At 45.5% G+C, this 22,738-nt stretch overlaps 1 protein-coding gene across 1 annotated transcript in view; it reads right to left on the bottom strand.

The window, feature by feature from the left end:
* The window catches only part of LOC308293196 (RNA-binding motif, single-stranded-interacting protein 3-like), a 527,253-nt gene that overhangs the window by 127,240 nt on the left and 377,275 nt on the right, over positions 1 to 22,738 (bottom strand). The window contains exon 8 of the mRNA XM_080735633.1: positions 16,757 to 16,837. Coding sequence (XP_080591759.1) covers positions 16,757 to 16,837 — 81 coding nt within the window. The remainder of the gene's footprint in view (positions 1 to 16,756; positions 16,838 to 22,738) is intronic.

Genomic DNA, 22,738 nt, shown 5'->3' with positions numbered 1-22,738 from the left:
TTAAAAGCGCTATATAAATGCACCATTTACCATTTACCATTTCTGGTTCTCAACGTGGTGTTCGGGAGCCCAAACCCAAAGCCCATGAGATAGTTCTAGGCTAGGGGGTCCCCTGTCAAATTACTGATATTTATGAACCCTTATGGGTCTGTAACTCTGAGTGTACAAACTGAAAGGAATGGGTTCATTGTAGGGATGTGAAGATATACCGGTACGGATCGTAATCGCGATACAAACGTGCGCGATACGAGTGAATCGGTTCATTCAGGGTGGATTGGTACAATTGACGGCTGGAATCGTGATGTATCGTATCGTGAGTGACCTGGATCGGTACATTCCACGGTTGGATCGGTTTTTGCATAATAGTATTTCATTCTATACTGTGTTTCCGAGGCGCATTGAATGCCCCATCAGCCCTCCCCCCAAAAAGCACTTGTAGCGACTCTACAGATATGCGTCTTTTAGCGGAGCGCAGTGAACACCCGACCCGACGGAATGCAGAGACAGACAGACAGCAGTCGTGAGCCCACTGGTTAAACATGCAAGATTAGTACCACGTTTAGCTTTATAACATCCCTGTCCAATGTTCGCTGATGTGATCCGTTGTTGTGTCACTGGACTGGAGCACGCTGCGTGATATTATGATCCACATTCCACACCCGTTTGTTCTTCTTGTCGAGTCTGCGACGGAATTGATTTAAACAAAGCAGAAGCTTCCACGCTTTAACTACACACACGTATGAACTACAACAACGATACTGGGCGTGCAGCTAGCGTAGCGATTAAAACAAAGTATTTGACACTGTTTCACAACTTGTTACTGTAGCAGGCAGAACACTCTTCTTCTGCTGCTGCTGTTCCCTCTGCAAAGAGAGGCTGGAGCCTGATTTATACTTGGCAGCTCGACGGTGTCGCGCACGCACCTAAATAGCAGACCTACAAGCTCACAACGCGACGCGTTGTGACTCAAATATCTACGTTTTGAAACATTTTGGCTAGAAATGGCAAAATCCTAGATTATATTCATACAATATAATAATAATACAGGTCAAGGATCCTTAACTGAGAAGAGAGAGATCAAGCAGGGACCCCCACTGTAGGCTATTTTAGACTACTGTAGGCTATTATATAAAACTGTTGCAGATTAAAACTTGTCAGAGACTTGTTTGACAGCACTATTTCATCAGTGGCATTAATACATTACTATGTTGTGTTTATTTGTTCACACATTATCTTTTCTATTAATATGATGGATTTATGTTATTCATTATAATCCATGAATTATTATCTCTTAAACCCTCAATAAGTGTTAATGTATTGGCTAATGTTCCCCCATAGGGTTGCTACTTGCTAGGGTTCAATTGGTTACTGTAAAAACTAACTATTAATATTTGGCTGCCTCACATAACTCTGAGGACCCTAGGGGTCCCTGACCACCTGTTGAGGATGTAATGATATATAATAATGATATAGTATTAATCAAACAATTTTACCAGCCAGCAAGGAGTGTTCTCCCAGATTTCAATAAGTTGGATTGTTAGACAGAGCCTAGTACTACAGTGAAACAATAAATTGTTTGGAAATTAAATGTAATGCATTTTTAGTAATTTTTTGGGGGGAAATTTACATGGGCTTTAATATAAATCCTTTGCATTGTGTTGAATCGTACCGAATCGTGAATCGTATCGCATCGTAAGGACCAGGGGTGTATCGCAAAATATCGTGAATCATATCGCATCGTATCGGGGTCAGGGGTGTATCGTGATGTATCGTATCGGCAAGATTTCAATGTATCGCAATTATATCGTATCGCTGGGAGTGTATCGTGATGCGTATCGTATCGCCTCAGTGGTCGAGATTCACATCCCTAGTTCATTGGGTTCCATTTGTATACTCCCAGAGTTAAATTAACATTGAAGATTGATTAAAAAAAATATCTTATGAAATAGCCCATGCATAGCTCAATTCATATTAAACGGTTGGTCCATGAAATAAAAAAAGGTTGAACAGAATGTTTCCGTACTTCTTGCATCTAATGTCTTTTACCTTTTAAAACAAAACAAACTAAAAAAAAACAGTATATTACAGGCCAGAGGTTAACATTTCTTCATAAACTAAGCACAAAAAGAAAGGAAAATTGTGTTTTATATCATTTTCATCATTGATTCCTCACCTTTACAACGAGGTACAGTTTGTAAGCATCTGGCATTCGTGGAACAGCCAAACGTGTGGGTAGCGCCGAACCAAAATTTGCCAACATTCGGTCCATTATCATGTCTCCCCTTTAATTTTGCCAAATTGTATTGTGTTTGATATCATTGTTATAGTTAATTTGTCACCTTTACAACGAGGTAAGGATCTAGCATTTGTGGAATGAGCAACACAGCCAAACGTGTGGGTAGCGCCCCTCGAAAAATGGTCAAAATGGCCTGGCAGGCCTGCAATACTGTTCTTTTGGTGTTCACCTTTGTTGCTTGGAGCATTGAATGGCTGCACTCTCCCACGGTAATAAGGAAAAGAAGAAACAACATATAATGGCTATTTTTACACTTAGTGTTAATTTTAAGCTCAGTGTCAGGGAAGCCCAAAAAAACGAGAGTAAATGCCAGCAGAACAGGTTATTGCAAGCCATTTTGGCAAACCTTTGGTTGTCGCTACCCACACGTTTGTTTGGCTGCGTAGCTCATGCCTCGAATGCCCGATGCTTACAAGCTGTACCTCGCTGTAAAGGTGACGAATCAACGATGAAAATGATATAAAGCACAATACAAATTGGTATTATTAAAGGGGAGATAATTATATAATGGACCGAAGTCAAGTTTCCTTTCTTTTTGCAGTCTCTCTCTCTCTCTCTCCCTCTCTCCCTCCCTCTCTCCCTCTCTCCCTCTCTCTCTCTATATATATATAAAACTAAGTATTTATCTAGGGACAGTATTTTGCTGAGCGTGCATGCTCTTTTCCAGCTCTGCCCTGTTTGACATTCATACAGCGAGACACGAGGACACCTGGGAGCTGCCCAGTACAACCACAGTCTTCCTGCTTGCTACAGAGCAGCCCCCCTGGGGGCTGGGGGGGCTTCACCACAGGGTACCTCAAAGCTATAGCTGTAGCTGTTGAGAACAGAGAGAAACAATAGTACCCTGGCCTGGACCCAGGGACGTGCTGGGCCCCTGATTCAGCCCGGGAAGAAGAGTTGCTGCTCATTGCTGCTACTCAAAGATTTGCTATTTCAGATCATGACAAAGTGACAAGCCAGTGGGCCAATTACATGAGTTATATTTCGTCGTTGTCAGGTGGAAACCTTGTATGTCCAAAACCGTTTGTTTTGTATTTATCATTTTAAAAATGATTTAAACTAGTGAGAACAGCCGATCTACAAGCACACATCGCCTCGCACCGCGAGGCGTTGTGTGCTTGTAGATCTGCTGTTTTCACTACTTTTGTGCAACGGCCTTGTATGATGAAGCAGGGCTTTGCTTTGCGAAAAAATGTATACATTTGAAACTTGGAGATACGAGGTTTCTGCCCGACAGTGACGATTTACTTTGTTGGCCGCCCAGCCAACAAAATGAAACAAAGGCTTAAAAATGTTCCTAATGGCCAGCCTGGACCGGCCAGGAATGAACCGGCCGTTCGGGAGTTGCCCCGCTTTTCCCAATGGCCAGCACGTCCCTGGCCTGGACCCATTCATTTTCCACAAGCAGTCAAACCTCCCCATACGGTCTGGGAGAGCCAGACGAGACGAGTAACCTTAAAACTTAACAAAGTTAAAAAATGTTCTTGAGCTGTGCAGCGAGAGGAGGTGCAGGGTGAGGGGCCTTTGGAACACAGTACAAACGCCATGCTCCACTTCCAGACACATACAGGCACGCGCACACACAGACATCTGCCCTTTTTATCCGTCAGTAAAAAGTGCCCTCTCCAGACCATGAATGCAGCTTTTACTATGGTTAAAGAAATGCAAATGCCCCTCTTTACATGTCACACCTGAAGGCAGCATCCAAGAGAATTGCCCTGTCCAAACTCTCCTGAATAGAAATCCAGTATTGACCCGGTTATGCTTAGTTCAGTGTGGTATCAGTCACACACGGAAAATAGCCGACCTCCAAGATTACAACGTGTCGCAGCACAACACGTTGTGAGCTTGGAGGTCTGCTATTTTCGATATTTCCACCAAAAGGCCCCTTTAGAAATGTCAGCCCCTGCCTCTCTAACATTCTCTGCACGCCCCTGTCCAGACACAAGCACAATATCGTCGCTGTCGGGCGGAAACCTTGTACAACCCCTTTGAACCCGAGTCCCTGTTGGCAAAAGTGTTTAATGATAAATAGCAGATCTACAAGCTCACAACATCACGATACTCCATATGCTTTTGCGAAACGTTGTCATACAACCAAGTATAAAATCGGGATTCTAAAACGGCTAGTTCCATTCCTTGATTCTGATTGGCTGGGTGCCATGGTATACCTGAGACTGTAACCCATACCTTGAATCAGTTTATATCAAAGCCAGGTGCGTTATTTCTTTCCACTGTGCCGTGAGGCTGAACTAGAGAAGCGACCGTTTGATTTCCTCTCAAATCCTGCCGTGCGGGTGCTTCTAAGCACCGCCCGCATGCATAGGACAGTGGCTGAATGGCTTCGGGCGGGGCTTGTAAAGGCAACAAGCGCCCTCTATTCTCCAGGCACCACTCGGCTGTTTAGCTTAGGTTGCTATGCTAGCGTTTTTGATGTGATAGGCCTACATAGCAGCTAAATCTGGACGAAAATAAACATGTGCATGGATCGAATATGGTTCTTAACTTCTTAACATGAGACTGATCTAACACAAGTGTTGTTTCCCTATTCTTTTTGCAAAAAGAATGACGTGACTTTGTAAACACACTGGCTTCCGTAAGTCCCGTTCCTGCTGGTAAACGCAAGGAAATGTCTCTTCCTGGTGGCGGAGAAGTGTACTTTTTTCTTTAAATAATGCAATGCTATGATATTCATGTTGCAATATTGTGACCGTTTTAGAAAAGCAATAAGCCACGCGAGGCTTGTGGTTACCGGGGGAGTATACACCGGCTGAGAGGGTCGGAAACACTCGGCTGCGCCTCGTGTTTCCCAACGCCTCTCAGCCGGTGTATACTCCCCCGGTAACCACTCGCCTCTTGTGGCTTATTGCTTTAATACATGAGCATGAAAAGACAGCGGGTTCTTGCCCAACGTACGGCGACGCGAAAAGGCAGGGTGCCCGTTAACTAGGTTTCCACTGCATGCGGGGCCTCTTTCCTGTAACAACAATATGGACAGCAAAGAAAATTAAATTACAGGACAATAAATGAATTATCAATACAGGGGACCTCGATAGTGTATCTGAGGGGGAGGATCAATATACGGCCACGGCCCGGGGGCCACGAATGACGGGCCCGGGGGGGCGGGCACCGGCCAATCCATAATGTCACAGAGGGTTGATTGACGATCGATGCCGGCCACTGACGTTGATTTACGGTCAATGAGAGCGGGGCTCTCCCGACGAATAAGGGGGAGGGAGGGAGGGGGAGGGGGGTCGATAGCCTTCCCGTTACTGTAACCGATTGGCAATCGATCCGGTGCTGGCAGGGGTGTCACACCAAATATTCTGGGCCCTGGGTACAAGGATTCACTGCGGGCCCCCCCATGAATGTTCTTCATAGGCGGAAGGGGGTTTAACCCATTTAGACTGGGAAGGCACTATTACGCATTATTTTGTGCTTTAACTATTGAAAAATAGCAGATCTACAAGCTCGCAGCTTGTAGATCTGCTATTTTTGAAAAATCGTGCAAAATTTGAGCGTCTTTCAAATCTTTTTTTTTTTTTTTGGTTGAAAAAAATATGTTTCTATGTCAGTGGTGCTCAAACCTTTTCATGTGAAGGACCCCCAAAATTATATGTATTTGGCCACGGACCCCCATCTCAAAACATTTAGTTCCAGGGACCCCCCCAGAAGCAAAATTTTAGTTAGAAATGTTCGCTTAAAACACGCATAATATTCAAAGATTTGCACACATTTTCACGACTTTTCAAAAAATAGCAGATCTGCAAGCTCGCAGCGCGGCACTCGGTGCCGCGCTGTGAGCTTGTATATCTGCTATTTTTCAATAGCTAAAGTATCCACCTCTTTCCGGTTTACAGCAGACATATGCTCACGTCGCGTCGCAGATGCAGCCGTTGTGAGCTTGTAGATCACACTCGGCTGCGGCGCCGGAAGCTCCGTGCAACTCCTGTGCAATGCACGATGGGATGTTGGAAAGTTGTGGATAAAACAATGAAGGGCCCTCCACCTTGGGCCCTAGTAACTCAGTCCCACTTTCCCCCCACTCTTGTGACACCCTTGCGGGCTGGCACTGCGGCTGATTGGGGGACAGGCTGCAGCCTGCAGTGGAGGGTACCGGGAGCCCTCAGGTGAGGTGACTGATCCTAGAGCAGGCCTGTCGCGTGAGGAGGGTACCGGGAGCCCTCAGGTGAGGTGACTGATCCTAGAGCAGGCCTGTCGCGTGAGGCAGGCTGTAATTAAGGCCACTGCTGACAGGAGCTCTCCACTGTTTGATGCCAGCAGCAGGTGCAGCTGTCCGTACGCTTTCAGTCTGTCAGACTATACTGCCGCGCACGCACACAGTCGCTCGCTGAGACACACGCACACGAATACACGCAGGGACGTGCTGGCCATCGGGAAAAGCGGGACAACTCCCGAACGGCCAGTTCATTCCCGGCCGGTCCAGGCCGGCCATTAGGAAAAAATGTAAATAAAATGTCTGCATTCGTTCCATTTTGGGGGCTGGGTGGCCAACAAAGTAAATCGTCACTGTCGGGCAGAAACCTTGTATCTCCAAGTTTCAAATTTGTACATTTTTTTCGCAAAGCCTTGCTTCATCATACAAGGCCTTCGCACAAAAGTAATGAAAACAGCAGATCAACGCCTCGCGTTGTGTGCTTGTAGATCGGCTGTTTAAATCACTTTTAAAATGATAAATACAAAACAAACGGTTTTGGACATACAAGGTTTCCACCCGACAACGACGAAATATAACTCATGTACAGTAATTGGCCCACTGGCTTGTCACTTGTCATGATCTGAAACAGCAAATCTTCTCTCTATAGCACGCAATGAGGGCCTCTCCAACTCTTTTTCCAGGGCTGAATCAGGGGCCCAGCACGTCCCTGAACACGAACACACACACACACACACACACACAGCTGCTGTATCTGACACACAAACACCTGTCACCTGCAGGGTGGAGGCGTGATGTTGTCCACCGCTTGTTTTGTTTTGCACAAAGTAGCAAGATTAAAGGACAACTCCGCCCCAAAAATCACTTCTAGACTCATGTTCCTACTTATATTGATCCACAAAGACTGTCCATGGGGTCTATTAGGCAGAAATGCTCCTGTTGTCCAGTTTCCCCAGCAGAACCCAGCAGCTCTCATAGCATAGAGTGGAGACTATAATAAGCCTATTGCTTTTACACTATTTGTTGTGGTCAAAATTGTTTTTTAAACACATCCATGCCATCGTTGTCCCACACAAGCCATCACACTCTGCTAAACAGATGTTTTGCTTTTATGTGTTTTGCCAAGTCCCGGAAAAGATGCGCTGTGATTGGCCAGTGCAGTCACTTTGATTAGCAGTTGTGCCGAATGCTTTATGAGATTGTGATGGCTTGTGTGGGACAACCAAGGCATGGATGTGTTTGTAATGACAAATAGTAACAGTAAAAAAAATAGCCTGCCGTCCCTATTTACCCTAATGCTGCATTCACACCGAGGGAAGCCAAGCTAATGATTGGCTTGGTAATTCAAAGTACTCTATGCAAACCAGCTTTTACATTTTCCATGCTCGAAAAAAAGCTTGGACATTTTTAAAGCTGGTTTGCATAGAGATTACATTGAATTACCAAGCCAACCATTAGCTTGGCTTTTCTGTATGTGAATGAGGCATAAGCCTGCCGTCCATTCTGAGCATGGCATTATAAGGCAACATCTCTAAAAACATTTCAAAGTATTGAAAAGATGTATTTATGTATTTTTGTACAATAGGGCTTGAGTGTTTGACAAAAAGACGCACACATTAGTGCATAATTTAGGCATTAGGCGTTTACACCCAAACTAAGTTGCATTCAGTTTCCTGGATACCAAACTATACTAAAAGTGCAGCAGTAATATATTATAATAAAACAGTAGGCCTGCTGGGAGAAGATTATCTTATGGGATTCAGTCAAGCCCCCAGAACCCTGGGGGCGCCCTGAAACAAAATGGACATGGTGGCTGTTTGAGGTATTGCAGTTGGGGCTTCTATTAATGAACCTCATGAACGTGCATCTAGGCTTCTTTGTATTGACGCGCGTTCATACCGGAAGTGCTCGTTCATGAATTGGAGCCCCAGCGCGTCCATGAACACAAACTATGACGCAAAATGCGTCACAGAAGCCAAATAGAAGCCCCACTACGTCACGTTTCAGAGGCGTTTCAAACGCGGAAGTACGCTTCATGCACTGGGTGAGCAACTCAATGCAAGTGGACGGGCAGGGATATGCGGCGTCCTCTCTATTATTATTATAACTCTATGGATTCAGTCTCTCCAACAACCCTGTCCATCATTGGCTACAGTAACGCTATGCTAAACCTGATTAGCTTATTGATGATAGGTAACATGTTGCCAGGCTCCGTAAAGATTGAGAGAGATTGAGAGAGAGACAGACAGACAGAGAGAGAGACAGAGAGAGAGAGAGAGAGAGAGAGAGAGAGAGAGAGAGAGAGAGAGAGAGAGAGAGAGAGAGATGAAAGGGTGACGGAGAGCATAGATTGTTTAAAAGGGAGGAGAACAGGCACGTGCACACATAGACATCAAAGGGGGCTTGAGCCCCTGCCCTTTCACCCGTCTGTAAAAAGTCCCCTCTCCAGAACATAAACGCAGTTTTTACTATGGTGGAAAAAAATGCAAATGCCCCGCTTTCCATGCCATACATGAAGGCAGCGTTCAAGAGAATTGCCTTGTCCAAACTCTCCTGAACTTGAATGCAGCATCTTATGTTGAAAGAAATGCCCTCTCTGTGTAGAAATCCATGCTGTTACGCCACGTTGCCTTTTTTTATGCTTAGTTTAGTGTGGTATATCAAGTACTGAAAATAGCCGAGGTCTGCTATTTTCTATATTTTCACCAAAAGGCCCTTTTAGATATTTCAGCCCCTGCCTCTGTAAAATTATCTGCATGTCCCTGGAGGAGAAAGAGTGATGGCACAAGGCAGAGATGGAAAGAAAGGCGATGGGTTACTGTAAATGGAGAGTGGAAGGTGGAGAAGAGGGCTTAAGAGAGGAGAGGAACAAGAACATGTCATGTAGGTGTGACTTCTGAGAGGGAAATGCAGTAGAGCAAGGGTCTTCAACAGGGGGTCCGGGACCCCTAGGGGGGTTCTCAGAGTTACTATAGGGGGTCCTCCAAATCTTTGAGGGATTTTTTTCTCCTTTTTTATATTAACCACTTGAACCCTAGTGTCCGTATTCTGAGAACTTTAGCCAAAAATACAATTTTGGCAAAGAGCTTTGGTGTAGAGGGGAAAAAGAGCAGACTAAGTACAAAGGTCAAGTTTATTAAGTATTGATGGTTCAAGTGGTTAAATATCTGAAAACACAAATTGACATGAATCCAAAATACACCGATGATTGTGCTGTCAAACGATGAAACTATATTGTAATCTATGAACAGGTTGTGGGGGTCCCTGCTTCATCTCTCTCTCAACTAAGGGGTCCTTGGCCTGAAAACTTCGAAGACCCCTGCAGTAGAGAGAGAGAGACAAACAGACAGACAGAGAGAGAGACGGAGGATAAAAAAAGCAGACTTGTGCAGTAAGTCCCTGTCTGTGAGCGTCTCTGCGATGATGAAAGCCTTTGTTTTCCTCTCCCGTCGTTAATGGGCCTCCAATCAATGAGGGAGAAGTAGGGCTTTTTCTGGACCCTTGGGAAAGCAACCAATGGAGGGAGGGAGGGAGGGAGGGAGGGAGGGAGGGTGGAGAGAGATATCGACATGCAGCATCGATATCACCACCACCATCACACAGCAGCCACAACACACCCCAGGCCCGGTGCTATCCGTAGCTAGGAGGAGGTGAGGTTACTTCAGGTTTAACCCTGGAGTACCCTGGGCAAGTGGGCATAGGCGGCAAGTCTGTGGGGGACGTGGGGTTGCGGCACCCCGCAGAGCGCTCCTATAGCCTATTTGCGTGCAAGGCTTCTTGATGGAGAGGGGGTAGGGTGGTAGCCCGGCACCTTAGTAAGACAATCGTTCACAAATTTTGCATAAAGTTTCCTCTGGACCTACTTTTTCCAAAAAGTTAGCCACTCAAACAAAATGCAATATGGGCACAGTTTTTTCAAAAAAAGGTTGGGGTCCAAAAAAAGAATCTGCTTTAAGTAGCATGTGAGGGGTCATAATAGGGGTTTTTGATGATTCTGAATCCAATGCAAGCATTTGTTTTGCATGAAAAACATTCCTTGGGCTAGAAAGGCCCCCGCAAAACCGCGAAAAGTGACGATTCATCACTGAACCACCGTGAAAAGGGATGACTCATCACTAAACCATAGCTTTGTGGGGGTGAACTCAGTTTTTACTATGGTGAAAGAAATGCAAATGCCCTATTTCCATGCCATACCTGAAGGCAGCATTCAAGAGAATTGCCTTGTCCAAACTCTCCTGAACTTGAACGCAGCGTCTTATGTTGAAAGAATTCGTCCTCTCTGCGTCGAAACCAAGCATCGAAAATAGCAGACCTCCAAGCTTTGTGAGCTTGGAGGTCTGCTATTTTCGATATTTTCACCAAAAGGGCCCTTTTACAAATATCAGCCCCTGCCTCTCTAACATTCTCTGCCTGTGTATGCGTGTGCACGTGTGCATGCGTGTGCACGTGTGCCTTCGGTGCACCTCGGTCAGGTGAAGGAACAACGTAGAAAGCATGGCTTCCAGACAACACTGCTGGGAATGGAACTGGGTTTTCGTACGGCGCCACGGCAGCCGATGCCAGTTGGCAAGGCGACCGTCACCCGTCGCCGCGACGACGACGACGGCAACGGTCTCGGGCCGGTCGCCATGGCGCCTGCCTCTAACCGGGGGCGCTGCTGAGGATGAGAAGCTGATGGAGCTGCCACTTATTCAATTCCCCCCGCTCACATAAAGACCACCACGCCTCCGTTCTCTGGCCCAGCAGGGTCTCCAAGCTAATCCACACTTTGTTTGTAAAGACTATGTGAAGCCTCTCTCTCTCTCTCTCTCTCCCACCCCCTCCTCTCTCTCTCTCTCTCTCTCTCTTTCTGTGTGCTTTGTAAAATACGATTCTCAGAAATCTTTCAATATGTATTTTTGCTTGGATTCCTAAGAGCAATTATATCACACTTCACGTACGTCAGTAAGCATTATTAGTTGCTAACAATGGACATATTCAAAGTATGTGTGTGTGTGTGTGTGTGTGTGTGTGTGTGTGTGTGTGTGTGTGTGTGTGTGTGTGTGTGTGTGTGCGTGTGTGTGTGTGTGTGTGTGTGTGTGTGTTGCGTGTGCGTGTGCGTGCGTGTTGTCAGAGAGAGAGAGAGAGACAATGAGAAAGACAGAGATACAGTACATGCAAGTTGAGGAACAGATGGCTAAAGGGTTTGAAAACAAACTTTTTTTAATTCTCGACCACAGAGTTGGAGCTGGAGAATGGGTTGGTGGGGAGGGGGGAGGGGGGGGGGGCTCAGTGTGAGACCACCCATCAAAACACATCAGACCACAGCACACAGCTTCACATGTAGAGCAGTGTGTCGTCATCATTGCTATGGCTGCAGAGAGAAGGAGTCTGGTGGCGTGCAGGCCTACCTCAACATCTGGTCAGTAACTCTGAGAGTGTACATTTTACCAAAGCTGGGGGAACGTCCTCAGTCTAATAGAAGAGCGAAGCGCTTGGGAATATTTATTTCACTGTTATGGCTAATGACAAAACATATTGACAGTCTTTGTGTGAACCTACTCATGTCAAACCCAATGACATCAATACCTTTACTACAACTGTTATTGAATAGAAAGCAATGTTTATTTGCCATTATGAACATATTGGCATTAGAGCTGGACTTTTGATGTCAATGTTATAAGCAGTGCTGTAGTCAGGGGAAGGGGGTACCTGGCTTCAGAAATCAGTATAAGGGGGTACTGCAACCAATAAAAGTTTGAGAACCACTGTACTACTGCTGTATGTGTACGTCCTAGTATGGTGAACCAATATTATTAGGGATGTCCCGAACGGATCAGGAGATCGGAAATCGGGGAGATCGGGGCCGATTTCAAAAGATCGGAATCGGGACAAAAAGATCGAGAAACACCTTGTCTTTATATATTTAAAAAATATATAAGCTGATGAGCTTTATTTTTAATTTGTTTTGATACAATGCTGCACTAAGTGAAAGAAAAGCTTGGATAGATTCGATACTGTTATTTAAATTAATAAAAAAACAACCTTAAGGGACAACATAAAAGCATGTTTCTTTTCTTTTTCCTTAATGCATTGCCAAAAGATCGGATTGGGAGGGATCGGGATCGAATCAGGAGCAAAAATATGTGATCGGGATCGGGAGCAAAAAAACCTGATCGGGACATCCCTAAATATCATTATATGTTTTACTTCACCCATTAAAAAGTGCTTCACAAGTATGTTGTTGTAACTCTGGCCTATGGCCAGAAATATGTTGTTTACTTGATGTTAGCATAGGTTTGCTTCATTAGCGTTTTAAACTCTGGCACTTTTGTGAGTCCTTCTGGATCTGCTAAACAGCAACACTTTAGACTGTATTGACCAGGATGTAACAGGATAAAACACCTCATCCTTCAGGATGTACTGTACTGCCCTTGTAAAGACATCTGGACCAAAAATACACTGTACAGCTCTTTGCAGAATGTCACTAAATCCATAACCCAATCCCACCTTTGCTGTGATTATCTCTCTTCTTTTGTACCATTCTGAGTCGCAAAGGCTCGCTCACAGTGCCCATCACCTCAGGGGCGTCAACTGGGTATGGCAGGGGTATGCAGCTGCCATACCCTGGGTCCAGGGGGGGAAAATAAAAGTTACTTTTAAATATAAATCCATGAATGTCTCCTCGTCTATCTGTGCTGGTTATTATGTTGTTAAAGTACAGTAAAATAACTACATGCAAAATGTTAAAAAATGGTCAAACAAGGTAGCCTGGTTCCAGCCCATAGACCCGCCCACTCTCAGAGTGGAGCTTCAGCTGAGTCTGAAATCAGGCTACAAACAAGGTATTATAATTATATGCTCCGCACTTTTATTCTCCCCATTTCGAGGAAATGGTATATTCCCAGGTTCCGCAGGTCAGCTGCAGAGGTGCAATGCACTTGAACAACCGTTTCAGCCTGCCATATCCAGCCCAAGAAACCGTAGAAACGGGGGGGGGGGGGGGGGGAATAGAATGTAAAAAATAAATGTATCATACCTGTTGCTAAGGTATGGCAACATGACTGGTGTCTGCAAGACACCAGTCATGTTGTCATACCTTAGCTTTTCTGAACTGACGCCACTAGCTGCATCACCTCCTCTTATGAAATAAATAACCGACGCCATTGAACGCATGTGAGATTCAACAGGGAGGCTATATTCATGAGGGTCAATTGGCGTCGCTTTAGATAGAGAGGTTATAGTGCTGCCGGGGAAGGGGGCGGGGGAGCGTTCAAAGGCACGCAGCAAGCTTTTAAAAGCTTTACAGCGAGGCGGCGAGGGCCCTCCAGTTCACCGGAGACCCGCCGTCGAGAATCAATATCAGCTCCACTTGGAAATCTGCTGGTATAATCCTTGATTTCCAAAGAAGCCAAGGCCATTTGCTTTTTGCAGCTTGAAATTGGATCTGGCCCTGGTTTGTGCAACGCCTCTCCCCCTCCTCCCTCCTCCCCCCTCCTCCTCCCCGCCCGCCGTCCGTTCCACGAATAAGACATCCCGAAGAATTGATCTGGATGCATCCGTGGAGACATTACGTCCGGGGCTAAGAGAGAGATATGACTCGCTCAAGGTAATTCATAAGTGCGTGTGTGTGTGTGTGTGTGTGTGTGTGTGTGTGTGTGTGTGTGTGTGTGTGTGTGCAGGGGCGTCACACCAAATTCCGGGCCCTGGGTACAAGGATTCACTGTGGGCCCCCCCATGAATGTTAACTATTGAAAAATAGCAGATATACAAGCTCACTGCGAGCTCGTAGATCTGCTATTTTTGAAAAATTGTGAAAATGTGTGCAAGAAACCTATGTTTCCATGTCAGTGATGCTCAAGCTTTTTCATGTGAAGGACCCCCAAAATGATATGTATTTGGCCACAGAACCCCATCTCAAAATATTTAGGGACCCCCCCCAGAAGCAAAGTTTGAGTTACAAATATTTGCTTAAAAAATACATATATTCAAAGATTTGCAGTCATTTTCACGACTTTTCAACAATAGCAGATCTACAAGCTCGCAGCGCGGCACTCGGTGCCGCGCTGTGAGCTTGTATATCTGCTATTTTTCAATAGCTAAAGTTACTAGGGCCCCTCCACCTTGGGCCCTGGTAACTCAGTCCCACTTTCCCTCCCCTTGTGACGCCCCTGTGTGTGCGCATGCATGCATACGTACGAGTGTGTGTGTGTGTGTGCGTAGGCCTATGTGTGTGTGTGTGTGGCCTAAGTGCAGGGGTGTACGGCTAGGGGTCTGGAGAGTGGGTAAACAAGCTGTACGAGGTATTATCAGATCACTGTTATCTGTACGGCTGCTACAGCAAAGAGGCCAGTATGTCAACACCTACACACACACACACATGCACACACACTATGCTATAACGCTAAGCCATCCACTCGATTGTAATCTGTATGCTATTGGGTCCTGGGGATGCATGGATTCATTACATGAATTGAATTAGCACTGATGTCTTTCGTTTCTTAAGTCTACAGTATCTATTACCAACACGCTGTCGGATGAAACGACAAGACTACGTTTACATAAATGAAATGATAGCAAAATGGTCTAATCTTTAGAGACCTTCATTAAAGCCCAATCTGTTGCTTTTATGTGCTACCTGGGATTCAAACATCTACGAGAGGCAATCCCCACTTGACATATGGGGAGGGGGAGGTATTGTACTTTAGAGCTTCAGGCAATATTACTTCAGGCAATATTACATCCAATACGTGTCCTACCCACAAAAGGTCTACATTTCTCAATGCAAGAGTAGGGAGACCACCTACGGCAGGGGTCTTCAACAAGGGCTCCTTTTTTATATTAACCACCCTAGTGTCCATATTGTAGAGTTCATAGAACTAGCGTTCATATAGAATATGAACTATTCATATAGAACTATTCATGTAGAACTTAATTAAGCTGAAAATAGCTGATTAACAAGCTCACAACGCCTCGCGCTGCGAGGCGTTGTGAGCTTGTAGATCTGCTATTTTCAGCAAAGAGGTTTGGTGTAGGTGGAAAAAGCAGACCAAGTACAGAGCGAAATGTCAAGTTAAGTATGGACGGTTCAAGTGGTTAAATACGTATCTGAAAACACAAATTGACATGAATCCAAAACACACTGATGATTGTGCTAACTATATGGAATCTATGAACAGGTTGTGGGGGTCCCTGCTTCATCTCTCTCTCAACTAAGGGGTCCCTGCTTCATCTCTCTCTCAGCTAAGGGGTCCTTGGCCTGAAAACGTTGAAGACCCCTGCTTTAGAGCTTCAGGAAATATTACTTCAGGCAATATTACATCAATACGTCTCCTATAAGGCCTACATTTCTCAATGCAGTAGTAGGGAGACCACCTACAGTATCACTGCAGGTGTACGAGTTATATTGTATCAACGCTCTCCACAGATTGATTAAAATATTGATTTATTCATTAGATTGCAGCTTTAAGCACGCACCACGCACAGGTCGAATATTTCTTGTCAAGAAACGTGCTTCTAACTGGCACGTCTCAGTCGATATGTTTCGAAACAAATTACAGCATGCATGTCTATCACGCGTCAATACTGCAACAGCGGCAATATTCTTTTGTCTTCAAAGTACCACTTTACCGACGCGCGTAGCTCAACTAGGAAGCGATAATGCAGCCGTGCCACCTGCTGTTGTGCAGCCGGCATGAAATAAGATGAGCATAAATGGGATACTTAGGGCAGATATAGCATCGCTGTCGGGCAAAAATCTAAATATTTTATGGAAATATATTGACAATTTCCTAAACAAAATAAAAACTAGACTAAAATCTTGGGGAGGAACTGGTGGAGAAGACAGTCATTTTATGTTTGGTTGCTCTCCGGTGTTGCTGCGACGCGTATTTTCAGCACGCAAACCAAGTGTAAAATCAGTCATATAGGATGCCATCAAGGCCTGCCAAAATACATTTCAGTTGACTAAATCAACTGTAGATTTAGTCGCCTAAAACCTTACGATATTCAGTCGACTAAAACTAGACTAAATCAAAAACTTCTCAGGTGACTAAATTATGACTAAAACTAAAACCTTTTCAGGTGACTAAATTATGACTATAACTAAGTAACACTTTTTTATTCAAAAGACCATGACTAAAACTAAATCAAAATTTGCCGTCAAGAACAACACCACCGTGCTGACGTGAGCCGAGGGGGCGCCGTGCTCTCTCAACATCCCGCGGTGCTGTGAGGTATTATACGCCGTAGCGGTGGATGCGAGGCGCGCTGGCGCGGGGGCCGTTAAGTGCTGTGTTTTCCACCTATTACCGGCGCCCAACGGGGGAGGGGGAGGAGGAGGAGGGGGGACCGGCGGCGCGGCAGGGGAGGTCCCCAGATAACACCTGACACACAGGACAGAGAGAGTGCTGGGTAATTACCACAGCCTCTCCAGATAGTCTCCTCTGCTCCACTCACCCTGCGCACTCAACACACACGTGCGTGCGTGCGTGTGTGCGTGCGTGCGTGCAAGCACGCACGCACATATTAGAGCGAGCAAGAGAGACTCAAAGAATAAAAACCGAAGGAAGCTGTAGGTTTAAAATGTGTGCCTTTCTGTACTGTGTGTGTGTGTGTGTGTGGGGCAGTGGAGTGTGCGAATGTATACGTTTGGAGTGTGTGTGTGTGTGTGTGTGTGGGGCAGTGTGCGAATGTATACATTTGGAGCGTGTGTGTGTGTGTGTGTGTGTGTGTGTGTGTGTGTGTGTGCGTGCGTGCGTGCGTGCGTGCGTGTGTCCACGTGTTCACTCGACAGCCTCTAAGAGCTCAATGAAAGGACCAAAAATAAACCATATATGACCCTGAGAGAGCGGCGGATTGAGGGAGTGAGAGACACGCATGCACATGCACGCACGCACACACACACACACACAGCCACAGGGTCAGGTATACACAGGTGTCTTTCCATTGTCTTTCATCATCATCACCACCATCATCTTCATCATGGCACTCATAGAAAACCACTGAAGCACACTCAAAGAGACACCAATGAATGCCCACCAGTCTCACTCATATAGTGTCTGTCTGTCTGTTTGTCTGCCAACTATTTGCCCACATAGTGTAAATGTGGGTTCGTGAGGATGTCTGTTTCATCTACAGCAGTGTGCAGGGACGCGCAGAGAATGTTAGAGAGGCAGGGGCTGAAATCTCGAAAAGGGCCTTTTGGTGGAAAACCATACTGAATTGAGTATAATCAATACTGGAGATGTGGCGCAACGGCATGGCTTTCTACACAGAGGCAGGCAATTCTTTCAACATAAGATGACATTTCCTTCAGCTAAATGAAACCAAATCTGAAATCATTCTATTCGGTCCCCCCCAGCTCAACCATCTCCCTCCACTCACAACTTGGTCCCCTCTCCTCAAATGTCACAATTGCAGCCCATAACCTGGGTGTGATTTTTGACTCAGACCTCTCATTCAATAAACATGTCACAACCGTAGTCCAATCCTGCTATTTTCAGTTGAGGATCATTTCAAAAATCAAGTCATTCCTGTCAACCACCGATTTAGAAAAGGTCATACACGCACTCATATCATCACGCCTTGATTACTGTAACTCCCTCTATTCTGGCATTAGCAAGAAAAACATATCCCGCCTGCAAATGATTCAAAACTCGGCAGCTAGATTACTCACCAATACGAGAAAACGAGACCATATCACTCCCATATACTGGCTGCTCTGCACTGGCTACCGGTGAGCTTCAGGTGCGATTTTATAATTCTGCTTATAACGTATAAAGCCCTGCATGACCTGGCCCCCTCCTACATGGGATATGCTGCCCCCTCGCGATTCAGGGCGCATCCTCAGGTCTTCGGACATGGGCCTGTTAAAAAGACTTAATACTAACATGGTAACCCGGGGCGATCGTGCTTTCGCTGCTCGGGCTCCCAGGTTATGGAATGAACTGCCAGTGGAGCTACGGTTAGCACCATCCCTGCCTAGGTTCAAGTCACTATTGAAAACTTACCTTTACACCTTTAAATGTTTCTTATAATTGTGTAAAGAAGTGTTTTTGTACACTGTATATTGATATTTGTGTATCATAAGTGTTCTATGCTTTGATGTGTTTTTGTGTTTTTTGTATGTTGTTGTTTTTAATCATGTTCTGTGAAGCACTTTGTAACTCTGTTTGGAAAAGTGCTATACAAATACAATTCATTATCATTACCATTAAGATGCTGCATTCAAGTTCAGGAGAGTTTGGACAAGGCAATTCTCTTGAACACTGCCTTCAGTTATTGCATGGAAAGAGGGGCATTTGCATTTCTTTCACTGTAGTAAAAACTGCATGGTCTGCATAGGGCACTTTTTACAGACGGATAAAAGGGCAGGGGCCCAAGCCCCCTTTGATGTCTATGTGTGAACGTGCCGGTGTGTGTGTGTGCACGTGCACATGCGCTCTCTCCTTGGCAGGCTGTTGTCTGAATGAATGGGCATCCAATGCTGGAGGTCTGGGGTTGCTACAGAAATAACTCTTCTGACCGCCTGACCTCTGCTCGTCACACACACACACACACACACGTCTGTCCTTCTAATGGAGCCTGCTGGATTTATCTCACCCTGTGTGTGTCCTGGGATGGTGACAATAGCATTGGGCAGACGAGATGCCCTGTTTTATTTCAGTTTCCCTGACGCACATTCACGCACGCACGCAACCTTGGATTACAAGAGCGCACACACACACACACACACACACACACACACACACACACACACACACACACACACACACACACACACACACACACACACACACACACACACACACACACACACACACACACACACACACACAGGATGGAAATACAGTTTGCAGAGGTCAACCATGGCCAGGCAGCTGAGACAGATATACAGTACTAGAACTGAGCCATTTCAAATGATGTACTGTACCACTATATTCCACTTCAGTTGTATGTACCAGTTTATCCTGTGGTTTTCAAACCAGTAGGTCAAAGTAAGTCAAAATCTCATGGTGCACCTGGATTCATATCCTGTAGTAATACCCATAGGTGGCTCCACAGGGGGGCCTAATCTGCCCACCCAGATTAGACTTTGTGCCCCCCCAGTCCAGATTGGCCAGCCACCATTATTTTAAAACTCAATTAGCGCCTCTTACTTTGAAGGTTTAAATTTCACAGAGCGCCGGCATTTTGTCTCATAGGCCGCCGCTCTTATTTTGAAGGGCCGGAAGTTAATTGCACACATTTTTGGTCACTTTACTTTTTTCAACTCTGACCTGGATCTAGTCACGTGACATCTTTGGCAGAATATGGACTCTGGGGTTCAAGTGGTTAAGGAAGCTGTAACATACAAGCTCACAAGGCATCTTGCCATGCATTGTGAGCTTGGTAGATTTGCTATTTTGTTTCTTTGACACCATACTAGAACTGAGAATAAATCAGTCATACGCCTTTAACTGTAACTAACTGTATCTCTTTCAAAGACTGAAACACAGCACATCTTCTAAAGAGGCAGTGATCTCATCCAAGCTGGAGTTCAGACAAAGTGCAGTTCAGGATAAAGCACATATCTGCTTACGCGTAAGACGGGTACAAAACAAACACGGGTCACCAAAAATAACGCTAGGCAAATGATAACTGATGATCACATGTGCATGCACACAATCCTGTCTGTCCAAAAATACGACACCGAATGTCAAGGAGCGGGAGTGTTTGTGTGCATCGACAAGAATGGTGGAGGGAAGATACCCCCACAAAAACATGCAGTAATCCTGGTCTCTATACTGCCTCCCCCTGGCTGGCCGGTGGCACCTGATCGAGGGGAATGGAACTTTTTGGAATAACGTGTTCCTTCCACGTGCTACGTCCAAACCGGGGAAACTACCCCCTGTCGGGTGATAAGAAGCGGCCTGCTCACTCCCCGTGCACTGAAGGAAGCATGAGGGAGAGCAGCGCCCAGGATTACAGCTTAGGTCAGTGGTTCTCAACCTGTGGGTTGGGACCCCCAGGGGGGGGGTCACCAAATTATTTTTGGGGGGTCCCCAGATGATTGACTTAATGTGCAACATCGTTTTCTCACTCAACAGTAAACAAACCAACGTAAAGTTTAAGTGTATAGAGGGTATCTGCACATTTCTAAAGTGACAATTTAAGGACTTTTAAGACCTTTTCTAATACCTCTAAAATGAAAAATGTTACATTGGCCAAATTGTCAAATATTAGAGGCAGAAATTGGGAAAATAGCAGATCTACATGCTCACAACGCCTCGCAAAAAAAAATAGTGAAGGGAAAAGAGGAACACAGGATCAAAGGATTGGAGCAAAAAAGATGACAGAGGGAGTCAGAGAGAGAGAGAGAGAGAGAGAGAGAGAGAGAGAGAGAGAGAGTGTGTGAGAGAGAGAGGATAGGGAGAAAGGGAGGGAGGACATTTGGAAGAGAGAAAGAGGAGCGTGGATCAATAGACTGGACAGCTGGTCCGGGGTCGCGGGGGGGTCAAACTCAGGAAAACGGTCACATGGTCAATGTCACCCTTTCATCTGCACGGCGGAGGACAAGAAGCAGACAAACTTTCTTCTCTCAGTTGTTCTTCCAAACCCACAGGGGACCGACTCCCCCTCCTCTCTCTCTCTCTCTCCATGTCTGTTCCATCTGTTCTCCAGTGGTGAAAAGTAACTAAGTACATTTACTTAAGTACTGTACTTAAAGCTAATAGGGTCGATAATAACTTCCTGTGTGTCCCCGTGCTCTAATGGGAGACTGTGTGTGTGTGTGTGTGTGTGTGTGTGTGTGTGTGTGTGTGTGTGTGTGTGTGTGTGTGTGTGTGTGTGTGTGTGTGTGTGTGTGTGTGTGTGTGCAGGGGCGTCACAAGGGGGGGGGGGGGGGGGGGGGAGTGGGACTGAGTTACTAGGGCCCAAGGTTGAAAAATAGCAGATCTACAAGCTCACAGCGCGCTGCGAGCTTGTAGATCTGCTAGTTTTGAAAAGTCGTGAAAATGTGTGCAAATCTTTTTATATCTGCATTTTTTTTAAGCGAACATTTGTACTCAAATTTTGCTTCTGGGGGGTCCCTGGAACTAAATAAATATCGTTTTGGGGGTCCTTTACATGAACAAAAATTGAACAACACTGACATAGAAACATAGTTTTTTTCAAAAAAGAAGGATTTGAACTATTCAAAGACAAATTTTCACAATAAAAATAAATAAAACATAGCAGATCTACAAGCTTGCAGCGCTGTGAGCTTGTATATCTGCTATTTTTCAATAGTTAAAGCACATAATGAAAGTGAGTGAAGTGAATCCTTGTATCCAGGGCCCAGAATTTGGTGCGACACCCCTGTCTCTGTGTGTGTGTGTGTGTGTGTGTGTGTGTGTGTGTGTGTGTGTGTGTGTGTGTGTGTGTGTGTGTGTGTGTGTGTGTGTGTGTGTGTGTGTGTGTGTGTGTGTGTGTGTGTGTGCGTGCGTGCGCGTGGGGGAGACATTCACCCCACGAGAACGGATTTCATTAAGATGCAATATCTTGAAAAGTGCATTTGAAAAAGGAAGCTTTGTTTAATAATTCTGATCCATTTCTCTGCTTATTGAAAAGCTGTCTGATTGTGTCACAGCGGGACGAACGTGTCACAGGCAGACGCCGGCGACGCGTCAACCATCCACTGAGATCACCGAGAGACGAGCAACAACCGCAAATGAATCCTCAATTATGTAAAAGGAATGTCCTTTCCTTTCTGCAATAAAAGTGCTCAACAAAGCCTTCGCACCATGGCGCTCTGTGCAAGCTCCAAACGTTCTACTCTTGAGCTACAGGGCTATGGTGGAAAAAGTACTCACATTTTGTACTTAAGTAAAAGTCAGGAATTCAAAATGCACTTGAGTAAAAGTATGAAAGTGTTGGCATCAAAATGCATTTAAAGTACCAAAAGTAAAAGTACTAAATCTTTGAGAGAGAGAGAGAAAGAGAGAAAGAGAGAGAGAGAGAGAGAGAGAGAGAGACAGACAGACAGACAGACAGACAGACAGACAGACAGACAGACAGACAGACAGACAGACAGACAGACAGACAGACAGACAGACAGTCACAGTGGCGGTTATTAGCCTTGGGAGCACGGGACGGATTGCAGGAAATTAACATGGATTAGCCAAGTGTGAGTGACAGCTTCAGAAGGGCTTACCTCGCGATTCGGGACCGGCCTTAATTTATTTCAAGCAGGGATCTTTTGATAGTGTGGGCGGGTCACACACACTGTGAAGACACCTTGAAGATGTAACCTTTAATGCAGCAGC

Source organism: Nannobrachium achirus, assembly GCF_963921795.1.
Source record: "Nannobrachium achirus genome assembly, chromosome: 10".
Taxonomy (NCBI): domain Eukaryota; kingdom Metazoa; phylum Chordata; class Actinopteri; order Myctophiformes; family Myctophidae; genus Nannobrachium; species Nannobrachium achirus.
This window is presented reverse-complemented; position numbering and strand designations above follow the sequence as displayed.